Here is a 15078-nt window from a genome sequence, read left to right as displayed (position 1 = left end):
AATATTGTGGAGGTGGTTAGTCTTCATTTTGGGGCACCCAAACCAAAAAGGATAAGCTTAGTATGCACTTATGTTGGAAATGCATCAGGGAGAGTTGAAAGTGGAGGAAGAGATATTGATGCTAGAAGACTGAGATTAATACAAATATTAGAGTTGCTGCAAAAAAGCCTAACAGCAGTTACACTCTAAACAAGAAAAACTGCTCAGAGCTTATTCAGCAGATATCCTGCTACAACCAGTGGAAAAGTACATTTTTGCTATGTTTAACTCTTGTTAGCATTGCACAGACAGCACAATTCTCTTCCTTCTCCTGACTCAAATAGATCTGTTTACGTTCCAATTAGTTATGGAAGTCAAATAGTTTGTTCAGGTTTCCAAAGGCTTAATTTAAAGCTCATGGGGTTGCTGAAGTGTAATTCATTGTCCTTTTCAGCTTGCGAAAGATGTATTACTGTTGCTGAGGTGGGAGCAGAAAGGTAGCTAACATGTCTGCCAGCGGTATTTGTACCAAAATCCTACTTTTACATGTAAATTTGGAAGAAAATATTGAGAGGCAATAACATAGAATGCCTGAAATATCACGTGTGTAGAGTCACTTTAAAAGTGAAAAACATCCTGGAAGGAGGATCAAATATAGCAAATAAACAAGAACAAACCAGAGAAACAAAAACTACTGCAAACCTACTCCTAAGGTCTTTGCTAATTACTAGGTCTGTTAGGCCGTATGTAGACGAAACAAGGGGCACATGTGCATGACACTTCAAAGCAAATTAAATGCTTTTGCACCACTTTAATGGTGTCAGTGTTTGCATGCATAGGTAGTGTATTGTGCAGTAATTCCAGCCACTGTAGTAAATTGGGCAGCGTAATATGCCTTAAATGACTTGGGGCACAGCAAACTAAAACTCTTCTGAAGTGTTTTAGTTTGCTGCCCTACAGCTGTGGAGTGAAGCACCGGGCTCCATACAGCTCAGGGGCTCTGCAGGAAGCCCTGCAGGCAGCCTGGCAGCATTCCGGAAAGGCAGGCTCCACTCTGGAGACTGCCTACCTGCCTGCCTGAGCTGCATTAGGGTCCAGTGCTTCCCTCCATGGCTGTGGTGCCCCCAGGACCACCCAAACCGGGTGCCTGTGGGTAGGTGCCACCTGGTGGGGGGGGTTGGGGGGGGGAACCTGCTGCTGCCATGGAGGGACGCACCAGTTCCCCCCCTCTCCCCCACTCCCACCAGCCCAGGGACCACTCCACCTGCCGGAAGCTCGCCCTCCCCTCCAGCTGCCAAGGAGGCAAGTAAGTTCAGGTGTATGCATGACACTGAGGTTTAAAGGGCCCTAAACTGAAGCGGTGTTTTTAAAAACTGACTGCTTTGATTTAGGGCCCCTGTTTTGTCTACACATGCCCTGAGAGTAACAAATAGGGGCGACATCTTAATAGATGGCAATAGTTAGTGAGAGGGACCAGAAGTAGCTATGTGTGTGGAATGATTTGTACAGTTTTTATAGCACCACTTAAAAAAGCAGCTTTTATTTTGGCAGGTAATGGATTTTTAGGAGCACGCTGAAATACATTAATTGTAAACTTACCAATGGAAGGTGTGATGTGTTAACAAACTCTACTATATTTCAGAGCAAATGTTGGCGTAGGATGCAATAAGTAAGCATTTCCCCAGATGTCAAGTCAAGAATGTCATTTCAATGATCCTCTTAATTGAATTAAAACATTTTGTCAGTATTACTCACTCATAATCACCAATGTTGGCATCTATAGTCACACCTGAGAATCTTGATAGTGAAACTCCCTTTTCAAGATACAGTATGATCAGACTCCTCTGCCATGTGAAGAACAGGAGAACAAACAGCTTAAGCTGAAGGTAGGGGTGTTTAGAAACATTAGAAGTAAGTTATGTAGAAATTCCCAAAAGAAATAGGATTCCTATTAGTTTGGATAGGAAGAGGTGAGTAATACTATTAAACACTTACCTTCACATAAATTGAGTGTGCTATTTCCAGTCATAAAGATACATTTTTGGGTCTGTATAGCTCCAAGCTGCTTCCATGTGTCCCTGGCAGACATTACAGTTATTGTGCAACTACCAGCCTGATCCTGCAGAGGCAGCCCTGGGTCACAGATCAGCAAATGAGAGAATATTTTTCTGCAACAGCCGCACATGAAATAGCTTAAGTATTGCTTTCAGTGAAATAGGTGATTAGCAACATTACAAGGTTCGTGTTAGAAACTAGGATTAGTTTACTCTAAAGTGGATTAGGGTAAAGGGACTGTGTTCCTGGTTAAAGCAGCAGAGAGCATTAAGTATCAAATCGGAAATCTGTATTAGCTGAAAGGTCCAAGAGTTAGAATTGTGCTTTACTGCAAATAGGTTAGACAAGTGTTGCTTTTTTTAAGATTAGTATAAGGAATAAGGTGTCAAGCCACTAATGCAGACATTCTTACATAGCATATAGGACTATAACAAGAATAGGAACTTCCTTTGTTGTTGTTTTGGGGCAGTAATAGGTAGTACCACAAAGTTACCCATGTTATTAAATTAGCTGGGCCATAGACACAGAAGTATTAATGCAAGAGCTCAAAAACACTGTGGAATACTTTAATCAGACAGAATGGGCCAGATTCTGCAACACATGGAGCATTTCCTAAGGGGTTTCACAAGTAACTCCAGGCCTTCAATATCTTGCATGATTGGACCTGTGGCATGTACAGGAAAAAAAAGGTCTGTCCATGTAGGGGGTGAAGCTCACAGCATTCCAGGTTACTGATGTGTGACGTGCTGGTTGTGATACATTCAGTAGTAGTGCTTCCAGTAATACAGATTCTTTCAGTTATCCAGACTTTAAAAGTGTCTGAGGTCACTAGGAGCATGCCTTTATTTGAACGTGCAGATCCGGACCTTGTGAGATGCCTGTGAAGATGTGTGAAGGCCAGTTCACCCACCTTGAAGTTCCATTTGAAAGCAAGAAGAGCTGTAAACTGCAGACTACAAGCAATACTGCTGACTGACAATGGGAAGAAGTAGAAAGAAGTAAATTGTTTTTGTAACATGGAAATGTTTGTCACATGAAACCACAAAGAAACCATTGAATGAATTTCTAAACAATGGCCAATTCCATAACGTATCCCATCATGAAAAAAAGGCTAACATGCAATATAGTTCACCACACATTTGGCAGAGCCCCTTGTTGTTTACTGGTGACCTGGGTGTCTGGAGAGCTTTAAAAAACCGATTGTGATCCTTTTCAGATACTTACATAGCACCTCTCCATATATCCTCTTTAAACAAAGAACTCTTAAGCTCCTACCCATTTTATCTAAACTGAAAAACAATGCATTCTGCAGCATATCCCACAGGTAAATGCAAATCTTAAATACACACTTGAGCACTTCACTGAACAGAAATTGGCCTCATTCACTTACATTGGCCTCATTTTTTCTTCAGCTGTGTTAGGATGTGACGTTCTTTAACACCTTAGCCTTTCTTTGAAGTACAGATATGGCTAGAACTCAGGTCGTCCCCAGGTGATTTTTCCATCATTTTGAATGTTGTCTCTTATTTGAATAACCATAGCATATCTACCAAATTATTTATTAGCCTTGCAAGACACAGACTGGAGTCGGACAGAAATTTTCTGACATAACAAGGATTTGTCAGCAAAATGACTGGCTGAGCCACAAATGTTTTGTTTGAAACATCTTAGATTCAACAACATTTTTCCAATCTATCTTCCCCAGACTGGGGACATTGGAAGCCCTAGGTTTCTGCCCTAGGAAAACTGGCTGAGGCCTGGAGGACAATGAGAGTCCAAGCTCTGGAAGATGTCTGCCATACGCAATGTTTAGGCTGTCTGCTATGGAGCTGGGAGCCTGAAAGTCTTGAGAGTCCCTCTTTATGGCTAGGTACAGATGTTCAAAAAGCCTGAAGCTGAATCAATTTAAGTTATGCAGTTTTCTGTAAGAAGCGTAGTTGAGATAGGTGATGAATCTGAGTTCCCAGCTCCAAGCTAAGAAAGCCCAAAGAACCATACTTGGAGCCAGAATTCTCAGAGCTTCCAGCCTGCTTGCTGTCAAGCCAGGAAGGTCTACTAGGGTCTTTGGCACAATGACAGCGTGCTTGGGACCTCACAGAAGCGACACATCTGGGAGCCCCCTGCAGCTGCCCCTTAATATTCTTGTCACTTTCAGCAGTGTCAGTTAGCAGTAAAAGTCTGGACAAGAAACCCTCTTTTCTGCCAGCTCTAACATTGATGCTCTCTTGGGGGAGAAAGGGAGCTTTACTTAAAATGCAAAGAAATTCTTGAATTTCCAAATATGACACTATACTTGGGCAGTCCCAAGGATTTTGCTGTATGCTTCAAAGATGCAGCATGGACTTGCTGTAGTATTGTACTAACTGCAGAGGCACTGCAGACTGAAGGGGTTTTTTGGGGGTTTTTTTTGCAAATCTTGATTGAGTAGAAACTGTCAGGCATAAAATTAAATGGATTTACACTGTTTATGATGGTAGCAGTGCAGGGTGAAGAGATCTACCAAGACCTCTAAATTTTAGGATCTCTGAGATCCCCAACAACTTAAAACTGTTTCTCCATTATTATTGTCAGCTTAATCTGCTTTGTGTTTCAAATCAGTACATTTTTCTTTCATCAAATTACTTCCTTCTAATTTACTGAAAAATCCAATAGCCTCTTTCCCCTTTTCCTCCCAGCCCTATTCTGGGGGGGGATCCTTGATTCCATGTGATAGACTCTCTCTTGCAACCCCTCAAACTGTCAATATTGTGGAGGTGGTTAGTCTTCATTTTGGGGCACCCAAACCAAAAAGGATAAGCTTAGTATGCACTTATGTTGGAAATGCATCAGGGAGAGTTGAAAGTGGAGGAAGAGATATTGATGCTAGAAGACTGAGATTAATACAAATATTAGAGTTGCTGCAAAAAAGCCTAACAGCAGTTACACTCTAAACAAGAAAAACTGCTCAGAGCTTATTCAGCAGATATCCTGCTACAACCAGTGGAAAAGTACATTTTTGCTATGTTTAACTCTTGTTAGCATTGCACAGACAGCACAATTCTCTTCCTTCTCCTGACTCAAATAGATCTGTTTACGTTCCAATTAGTTATGGAAGTCAAATAGTTTGTTCAGGTTTCCAAAGGCTTAATTTAAAGCTCATGGGGTTGCTGAAGTGTAATTCATTGTCCTTTTCAGCTTGCGAAAGATGTATTACTGTTGCTGAGGTGGGAGCAGAAAGGTAGCTAACATGTCTGCCAGCGGTATTTGTACCAAAATCCTACTTTTACATGTAAATTTGGAAGAAAATATTGAGAGGCAATAACATAGAATGCCTGAAATATCACGTGTGTAGAGTCACTTTAAAAGTGAAAAACATCCTGGAAGGAGGATCAAATATAGCAAATAAACAAGAACAAACCAGAGAAACAAAAACTACTGCAAACCTACTCCTAAGGTCTTTGCTAATTACTAGGTCTGTTAGGCCGTATGTAGACGAAACAAGGGGCACATGTGCATGACACTTCAAAGCAAATTAAATGCTTTTGCACCACTTTAATGGTGTCAGTGTTTGCATGCATAGGTAGTGTATTGTGCAGTAATTCCAGCCACTGTAGTAAATTGGGCAGCGTAATATGCCTTAAATGACTTGGGGCACAGCAAACTAAAACTCTTCTGAAGTGTTTTAGTTTGCTGCCCTACAGCTGTGGAGTGAAGCACCGGGCTCCATACAGCTCAGGGGCTCTGCAGGAAGCCCTGCAGGCAGCCTGGCAGCATTCCGGAAAGGCAGGCTCCACTCTGGAGACTGCCTACCTGCCTGCCTGAGCTGCATTCCACTCCCACCAGCCCAGGGACCACTCCACCTGCCGGAAGCTCGCCCTCCCCTCCAGCTGCCAAGGAGGCAAGTAAGTTCAGGTGTATGCATGACACTGAGGTTTAAAGGGCCCTAAACTGAAGCGGTGTTTTTAAAAACTGACTGCTTTGATTTAGGGCCCCTGTTTTGTCTACACATGCCCTGAGAGTAACAAATAGGGGCGACATCTTAATAGATGGCAATAGTTAGTGAGAGGGACCAGAAGTAGCTATGTGTGTGGAATGATTTGTACAGTTTTTATAGCACCACTTAAAAAAGCAGCTTTTATTTTGGCAGGTAATGGATTTTTAGGAGCACGCTGAAATACATTAATTGTAAACTTACCAATGGAAGGTGTGATGTGTTAACAAACTCTACTATATTTCAGAGCAAATGTTGGCGTAGGATGCAATAAGTAAGCATTTCCCCAGATGTCAAGTCAAGAATGTCATTTCAATGATCCTCTTAATTGAAAAGAACAAATAGCAATTGAGACTGAAGTGCGCTTTTTTTTTTTGTTTATTCAGAGGACAGATACATTTTGAGCAGAAGTGATAGAAGCTTCCCCTGTATTCTCTTGTTTCTGTCCTCCCATCTGTTCAGCATACCACAACATCTGAATTGATATTTCTTCAAGCAGGAGGAGTATTAGATAGACTTTAACCTACCAACTTCAGTTACTACCAACAGTGAGGATGTTGCTTGTGATGCATGCCTGTTCACAAAGAACAGAAATACAGAGATAGCTAGCCCTTCATAGGCCAAACAGCTAGGAATAAATAACATCTTAATGCCAGCCTTGGACAGAATTGAATGGGTAGAAGCTAATGGCTCAATATGCCCTTGCTGGTTTGTTTGGTTTTTTTGGACAAAGTGTTGACTAATAAAAATGAATTAGTGATGTTTTTTTAAAACTTCCTTGTTGTTTCTGCTTAGAACCATCACTCACCTCTACATGATTTGTAACATCTTTACATATTCACTGTTTAAGACTTAGTATTAACACATCTGCATTTCCCTTTGGGTACTCTACAGGAGTTGATTTCTTCTTATGTCAGTTAAAACCTGAATATGGGCTGCAATATAGGTGACTCTATTAAGCACTATCTTTTCTGAACTCATGAATGTGCAAGGTTGACATAAATACATTTTTCAGGCATTGAAAGACTTTCCAGAAAGCTACAGGAGGGAGAATATCTGTACCCGTGGGAAATGCTGCCTGCAGTTGTGTTTCAGGGCACATCATTTGCATTGGGTTTAAATGTGCTAATGCTGCATTTAGCTGTGGCTCATTCCATATGAGTGTTCACCTGGTGAGCTAAAGCGAGCTAAAACTATTATAAAAATGTGATGAAGTCCTACAGGGCAAAACAGATTGTTACAAAGCATGTAATTAAAAAAGTAATTTGGGCCACACTCTGGACAATTTAGGGCCTGGCAAAAGTGAGTGTGATTTCCAGAGTTTCAAATCACTAGCACTGTTTAGCTCCAGTACAGAAGCTAAAAGAGTAACTCTCATTTGGTAATAATTCTTGGCATAATATTTGTCTATTCTCTTAGGCATGCAAATTTCAGTTGTTTAGACATAAAACTACTTAAACATCTGATGTTCTTTGGATAAGGTTTACCTTCCTCCAGGTAAACCAAGCAAATTAAAACAGCATAAAGCACAATTTTAAGTGCCACAACCAACAGTCAAATGTATTTTTTTTTAGTAGTCCATCACTTGAAATTATAACATGCACACGCATGCACTTAAACACAAATGCTTTATTATTAAAAAACACTGCCTTGAATGGCCTGTAACAAAACTGTAACCAAAATACTTTTTAAAAAATTCAAGACACAGCGGTATTTGTCACAATACAATAATCTGCCCCCAGTCACCTTGAAGCGCTTGCCAGAGCACAGTTGTAAATAGACTGTGTCACAGGCTGTTCAGTTTTGGATTTTACACTATGTAAATATGGAATTTCACTGAGTCTTTTTGGTGCAAAATCTTTATTTAAACTCTTGTGACTACAGTAGACAAATATTTACAAGATTAGGAGAAATAATGTGCATCTTTCAATGGTATTTACATTTAAACATAACAGTTGTTTAATTGACTTAAAAAAACCCAAGAAAGTAGTTCCCACCCCTCCCAGTGACTGCAGTTGATGCATGGGGAGATACAGCCTTTGAGGTGAAGTTCAGTGATATTTCAGATAAAGGTATAGATGGTTCTACTGTTTTGTTTAGTGCAAACAATTGTGCTACTCTGAAACAAACATTTTACTGTCAGAAAAGCATGTATGTAAAATACACAGACTATGATCCTATTTTCCTCATGTGGGTTGGCTCAGTGACATTAGTTTGTATATGTGCAGGCAGCAGGACTGGACCCTGTATTTTGAATTGAAAACATTACATTTGATTTTCCTACAAAAGAAACATCCTTAATTTCAGTTATTTTCCCATTCAATTTTTGCATGAAGACTTTTATATTCAGCACCATAAATGTCACTTTCTGCCTCGCACCCCTTTGGGCACTATACAAGGTCAGAATTTGGCTGGCACCTTTAGTACGTTTAGAATGAATCCAGGAATGGTGCTTGCCATTAAACTGCTAATGTCACCACAGTAACTAAGTACAGTATTGGCAAATACTGAGGTAACACTTTGATTAAATAGGTCTTATCAACCTTTCTTACTGTAGACACAGCTAACTTAGCTGCAGTCATGTTAAGGTTTTTCTTCTATAAAAATACCATAGCAATATTACTGTACCAACAAAAAATTCTGGTTTAGACCAGAGCTATGTTATGGGCCTTTCCTTAAGGACAACCTCTGAGTAGTGCAGGCAGCAGCTGTGTGAGTCATGTCCCACAACTCCCTTGCAATACTTTTGTTTTATAGGCCCTGGCCTTTCACAAATATACTGTCAAACACATGGCTGTTTTTTTTAATTTGAGTGAGTCTTCTGTGTAGCAAGTTTGGAGCTTCAAGACACTTCAGGAACTTAAGGTCGGCCCCTGAAGCAGGTTATACTGCAGGTTCCAGAGACAACACACTAACATTAGCCATCTACCCCAGAAGCTTTCCTCTCAAATATCCATCCTTCCCTTCTGTTTCTTGCAGTTCTTTTTTATTTAAACTTCAGTTCCCTCCCTAGGATACAAAGTAGTATTTGTACCAATACTGTTGTAGAAATGTGTGTTGAATTGATTGAGCACTGAATTGCTGTAGCCAAGGTGGCTGGAAGGCACTGAATTGGACCAATCTCCCAGACTATGGCTTGGGATATTAGAAAGTGGGGAGTATGAATTAAAGCCTACCATGTTCTGTCCCATTTTGTCAGAGGGCTCAGTGCTTAGTCCCAGGGGCACAGATCGGCTCACTGAGCTAGAGCCATTAACATACGCTGTCATACTGGAGAGGAAGCTGTTGAGACAGGGGCTGCTAGATGACGGAGGAGGAGATCGTTTCTCAGGTGAACTGTCAGTTCCAGGTGAGGAGCTTTCCAAGACATCTTGGTGCTCTGTAGCCTTTGGGCTGCTACTCAAGGCACTGTCTTCAGATTTCTCAAGTGTGAGAGATGCTGTGCTGGATCCAATGTCAGACTTTCTTTTCCTCTTCCTACGAAAATTTCCATTGTCAAACATCTTCTCACAGTTTGGGTCCAGAGTCCAGTAATTCCCTTTTCCTATTAAGAGAGACAATTGCTTTTAAATATTAAGACCTGTATTTGTATAGTACAGAGCAAATTCCTATGGCTTTATGTTAAGTTCAGTCTGTTTCACAGAAATCTAACATTTGTTCAGCACACTTTTCAAAAAAGAAAAAAGAAAAAGATCCTTCTCACTTAAGCCCAGCAAAGTCTAAAGGTTTGGGATGATTTTTGTCTTCCTTGCTCACTGCAGTGAAATCAGTGAAAGTTTGGCTTGAGTAACAGCTTCAAAACACTGTTGGTCATTTGAATTTATGGCACAAAGGAATCAAATTCGGCCCTGAGGCCCATTCCCTTTTGGCTTCAGTGTGATTGTGTGGATTACTAACACGATAGAACAGAATCTGGCTCACAGTTTGGCCAGTTTTAAATGTCTCCCAAGTGATTACTGCTACAGCTGTAACTAAAAAAAAAATAGCAAAGGGACTGGTAACAATGCAGTTCAGATTCTCTTTCTAAACTAAAAGTTGACTGTTTAGAACAAGCAAGCAACCCACCTGCTCTGCTCTTGACAATTATTGGTGACTCCATAAAGCCAAAAAAATTCCCCTGATGTATATATCTGTCTCATCCTATTTCTATTAATTATGGATTAAGTTAGCTGTAGTAGCATGCATTGTGCCAAATGGCTTTTGAATATCTCTTTCTCAGCTAGACTGCTCTGTATTTGTTAAACTGTGTATGCACAGCATACTGATTAACACTCAGGAAAACCTAGAGCAGCCAAGAGTTGCCTTCCCTTCAGGGCATGCTTCATTAGAAACATAATGGGCCAGATTCAGATGTCAACCACAAAGGGAGAAACTCCATGAAAATAGGTGGGAGTTAGTTCAGATCTACTCTGAGGTAAGTGAGACAGAATCTGGCTCATTGCCTCTCTCTCTAAAATATGGGGGCAAATTGGGGAAAGAGAAGAAAGTATTAAAAAAAAAAAAAGTACCTGGGTCATCTTCATCTCTGGGCACCTTCTTGAAGCAATCATTGAGAGATAAGTTGTGCCGTATGGAGTTCTGCCAGCCTGCTTTGCTTTTATTGTAGAAGGGGAAGTTGTCGGCCACATACTGGTAGATCTGGCTGAGTGTCAGTCTTTTTTCAGGTGCTCCGTGAATGGCCATGGCAATAAGAGCAGAGTAGGAGTAGGGTGGTCTGACCAACTTCATCAGCTCCTCTTGGGAAGGGAGAGGAAGCCAGCCCAAGTCAGTACCCCCCAAACCATGCATGTTTGGCAAGAGCTGCCTTTGCATCCCATAGGACTGAGGGATGAAGGGACTGCCATTGGATCCTGGGAGGTATGGTGGCGGAGTAATGGAGGGTCCATTTAGCCAGAGGTATGGGTTGGGAGTGGTATTGTAGTCCGTAGCCTCAAAGTTCGTAGGTCGTTGTGGGCTAGGAATATTCTGTGGATGGAAGAAGTTCTCATAGTAGAAGTTCATCTCGGGAGGTTCCTGGCCAATATTTGGAAATTGCGGGCTGCAGCGTGGAGGAGAGTGTGTCTGCGGATCAAATGAGCTCATAATCTATCCCTAACAGTCTACCAAGTTACAACACACCTGTGTTAGTCCTTCCCTGAGACAGGTGCATCACCTGTGCCCTTCCCCAAGTACTTATGCACCTGTAAATGTTTAGGTTTGTGCTCCACGCTCCGCCCAGTCGGCTCTGACTGGCTGGAGATCAGCATGATATCCTTTTTGGAATGCTGGCAGCTCAGGCCAGCGATTGAAGTCACATCAACCCAATTTGTGAGTTACAACTGTTTATCTTTTTAAATGAATGGAGGAATTTTCCACTAATGCGATGCACACAAAGAAAGCTTAAGGTGCCTTGAAGTTAAAACTCATAACCAAGGATCCATCTCTTCATACCCTTTTAGAATACAAGGCCAGCCTTCAGTAATTTCTATTTTGAAGTAAAGCAATTATGTACTGCTGTTAGCAGCATTTTGAGATAGAAAAGGCATTCACACTATTCAATCAAACTGTAGGTGTAGCAAAAAAAGGCCATACCTTTTTTTTCCCTGGTGCAATTTTAACAGCAGGGTAATATGCACATTCCTCTTAGCACTCAGAAAACTATAACTCAATTCTGCAAATACTTGCTTTCATGAGTTGCTTCATTGATTTAGATGGAATTGCTCACTTAAGTATGGACAACCACTGTGAGAAAAACTTAGTGATCAGTCCTCGTCCTTTCCTTATAACTATCCAGTCAATAGTGGTTGGAAATATCCGCTGAATCTTCTTTCCTAACTTTTCTATACCTGATTCTACAGCTGATCAGCTGGAAATAGGGACCTACACAGTTAGGGTCCTCTTTCAGGGTTGGGGCATAAGTTTGCAGAACTTTCCCAACAAAATTTCCAAGGAGGATATTTTCAACAAAACTCCCACTTTAGCTACAGTGTAAGAGTTCTGTTTATACTGCTATAAATATCAGGTACTACTATTAAAAAAACCCAAAAACCAACCCTAAGTGGCAGCTGATATGTATTTACACAGAGAAGGAAAAATAGTATTGCAATCACTTAAATGCCTTTGCCTGTTGTGGATAACCCTTAGACTGTGTGACTGCTTGTTTTAGAGACTAAGCTATACTTTCACTTTGGCACTTACACAGAAGCTTTTGATTTTATTCTCTTTCAATATTTTCGTTACCCTAGTACCTGATAGAAATCTACCCCCACGCTTTTAGAATCATATGCCTCATCAGTAATATATTTACTTATTGATTTATTCCAAGATGATGTGTAGATAAATGCTTCCTGATGAAAGAAAGTTTTGAAAGCTCACTCTGTTATGAAGCCAGTAAGGTCGCAGTAAGGTTATGTGATTTTGCAGAAGTTTGGCTTTGGCATCTGAATCCAAACCTACTTTCACTTTGTGGCTCTGCCACAAACCTACTTTCTAAGTTTGGCCAAATCACTTAATCTTCTGGGCCTCACTTTTTCAGTTCTTCATGAGGTTACTGGGAAGCCCTGCACTACCTGCAGTTTGAAATGCTTGACAGCAGTCAGTAGAAAAGCTCAGCTGAAAAATGCAGAGTAATGCAGGACAAGGCAACTTCCCAGTCCAACAGCACTTCTGCAAGGAATCTTGAATGAGTATATTACTGTAGTTGCTTAAAGCCAGTTTCAGTTAGTGAGAGTGCAGACAAACAAGTCCACGTTTTAATTTGAACAACTATTCACCCTCTTTCAAATAGCTCTTAGTGACAAGAAGAAGGAAGAAGTGCAGGATAAAGAAGTGGTCACTTATCCTCATGAATGGCATGTAATGAAAAGGTAACTTTAAAAGCAGTCTTGTTTCTGTAAGGATCTAACATGTGCTTGGAAGTGTGAGCAAAATGGCTTGCAATTTCCTGCTTAACATGATATTGTATGGGTATATTTTAAAGGTCCATATACAACTCTGCTAATCTGATTAAGGCTAAACTGATCTTTAATTACACTAGTCCTACTGAAGTCAGTGAACCTAAGTGCTTGGGTTAGGGACTTTTAGAATTAATCAGTCTTCAATAGGATGAAAAGCAGATCAATGGAAAATTCTAGAACCTACAAGCAAATTGTACTACAACTGAATTTGCTAATTCATTATTACTATGCAGGAATAAAGGGCTTTAAAGAGTTCTGGCATGCTCGTTTCAGTAAGTAAGGCTAGGGACAGACATTGCATTACACATGAACTGGTTTAAGTAATCAGAAACTGGTTTAAACCTGTAACAGAACAGATGTTCAGTGCACATAAACCAGTTTGAAAATGGCTGAAACTGGTTTGAGATAAACCTGGTTGAATGTAGTATCAGACTTAACTGACTTGGGTCCAACCAGTTTATGCAATATCTGTCCCAGACCTCTTGCTAGTTTAACTCAGATTCCCCCAGCATCCCAACATGCTCTCTGGGCTGTGCAAGGCTCTCTGCTCCACAGGAGGGCTGACCCCTCCCTTCTGCTCACTGGCTATAGTTCCATCAGAGACTTGCAGGCACAGCAGGGTCTGTTGGTTTCCCCATGCCCCACGTCCTGCACCTCTCACCACTCGCTGCTTAAGCACAGATCTCTTCCTCCTCTCTCCCAGAGCACGGACCATAGCCAGCATGTGGTATGCTAGCTAATGCTGTGTAAGGCAGGTAGGACAGTGTCCGCTTAGGGCTTTTTAGAGCTAATCAGCAGCTCAGCTGGTAATGTCCCTGCATTCCTTCCTTTGGAAAAAAGCTGTTTAAGAAGAGCTTGAACTAATGAGTGAGGCTTTGTTTTCTGATGGGGGGCTAAATGCTGATAACAGAGCTGAAAAATGCTCTGTTATCAAGGAGGGGAGAACCCTTCCCTCATCACAGTGCCCTGCCAGGGCCTGGCCATGCCTCCCTCAGCTCAGCGCTGAGAAAGGGGAGGGAGGGCTGCTCTAGTGCCCCTGGCTTCTAGCATAAGCCATTGCAGGCATGTGCCAGCATTTTTTCAGTCCATAGGGGATGGCTGCGCAGTTACAACTTGATTTAGCCTAGCCAGGTTAGACTAACCTGCAAAGACTGAATCAATTCAGGCTTAGGCTTTTTGAATGTCTGTCCCTAGCCTAAAAATCTAGCCTGCTGGAATGTGGGCTTTGGTGAGTAGTCTCTAAGGGCACTTTTACACTTGCTTTGGGGGGTTGGGGGGGGAGATGGACAACACAGCGCTTTAATTAGACATACTCCAAGAGCTGCTCTAATTAAAGTGCTGCCACATCTCCTGTATCAGCAAGCATCCTCATGCTTCAAAATGGCAGTGAGGGTGCTTGGACTAAAGCTCATTTGATGAGCTTTAGTTCAAGTTCCCCCACCACCATTTTTAAACATGGGGATGCTGATACATAAGACACAGGAAGCTGCTGGAGTGTGGCAATTGCCACACTCCAGCAGACTTGATTAATTGAGTCTGCTCCAACATGCTGGAATTCCAAAGAACCAGAACAGCCTCCACGCTAGTGTATTGGTGCCTCAACTGTTTAATCCCTGGGGTGCTATATGTGCTTATCTATAGCTAAAATAAACTAAAATGGATGTTTGGAATAATACCCCTTAAAAGAAAGCCAGGCTTTACAATGGAAAAAATAATTTGTGCAGAGACTCAAGGTAGTTGTAAACTTTCTCAAGTGAAGCAAACTTTATAAAGATTCAAATGTAGCATACATCAGCAAGGTCCAATTCTACAGTGTTCTGCAACTGGCCAAGAATGTATATAACTAGGAAGCTTATTTGGCATGACTTTTGAATGAACAAATTATCACAATGTACCAAAAAAACAAAGAAACCTCAAGAGGTAAGAAGCTGTTCTTTTAGTTATGGTACACTGTGTATGTCTACATGGCACACTGCAGTGCTGTATGCAGCTACCCAAAGTAGCCATGAATGAGCCTAACCCCGTTATAGGTCCATTTATATTAGCCAAACTGAACTTTTACCATAACGTGGTAAGCTGAGAGAAGAGGTAGAATACTTTAATTCATCTTTGCCTGTAAAAGCTGTATTCATGCTAGAA

The 15078-nt window shown here is 41.3% G+C and overlaps 1 protein-coding gene and 1 long non-coding RNA gene across 2 annotated transcripts in view; one reads left to right on the top strand and one right to left on the bottom strand.

Moving 5' to 3' along the window:
* Window positions 1–15078, top strand: part of LOC112551460 — a 195692-nt gene that overhangs the window by 93601 nt on the left and 87013 nt on the right. The gene's annotated exons all lie outside the window — the stretch shown is intronic.
* Window positions 7619–11156, bottom strand: FOXI1 (forkhead box I1). The gene is made up of 2 exons (XM_006030889.2): window positions 10513–11156; window positions 7619–9548 (listed from the first exon to the last, which is right to left on the bottom strand). The coding sequence occupies exons 1-2, from the start codon at window positions 11084–11086 to the stop codon at window positions 8995–8997; spliced, it is 1128 nt and encodes a 375-aa protein (XP_006030951.1). The 5' UTR covers window positions 11087–11156; the 3' UTR covers window positions 7619–8994.

The sequence above is a fragment of the Alligator sinensis genome, unplaced genomic scaffold (genome assembly GCF_000455745.1).
Source record: "Alligator sinensis unplaced genomic scaffold, ASM45574v1 scaffold606_1, whole genome shotgun sequence".
Lineage (NCBI taxonomy): Eukaryota > Metazoa > Chordata > Crocodylia > Alligatoridae > Alligator > Alligator sinensis.
The sequence above is the reverse complement of the archived record's forward strand: the minus strand, read 5'-3'. Positions and strand labels throughout refer to the sequence as shown.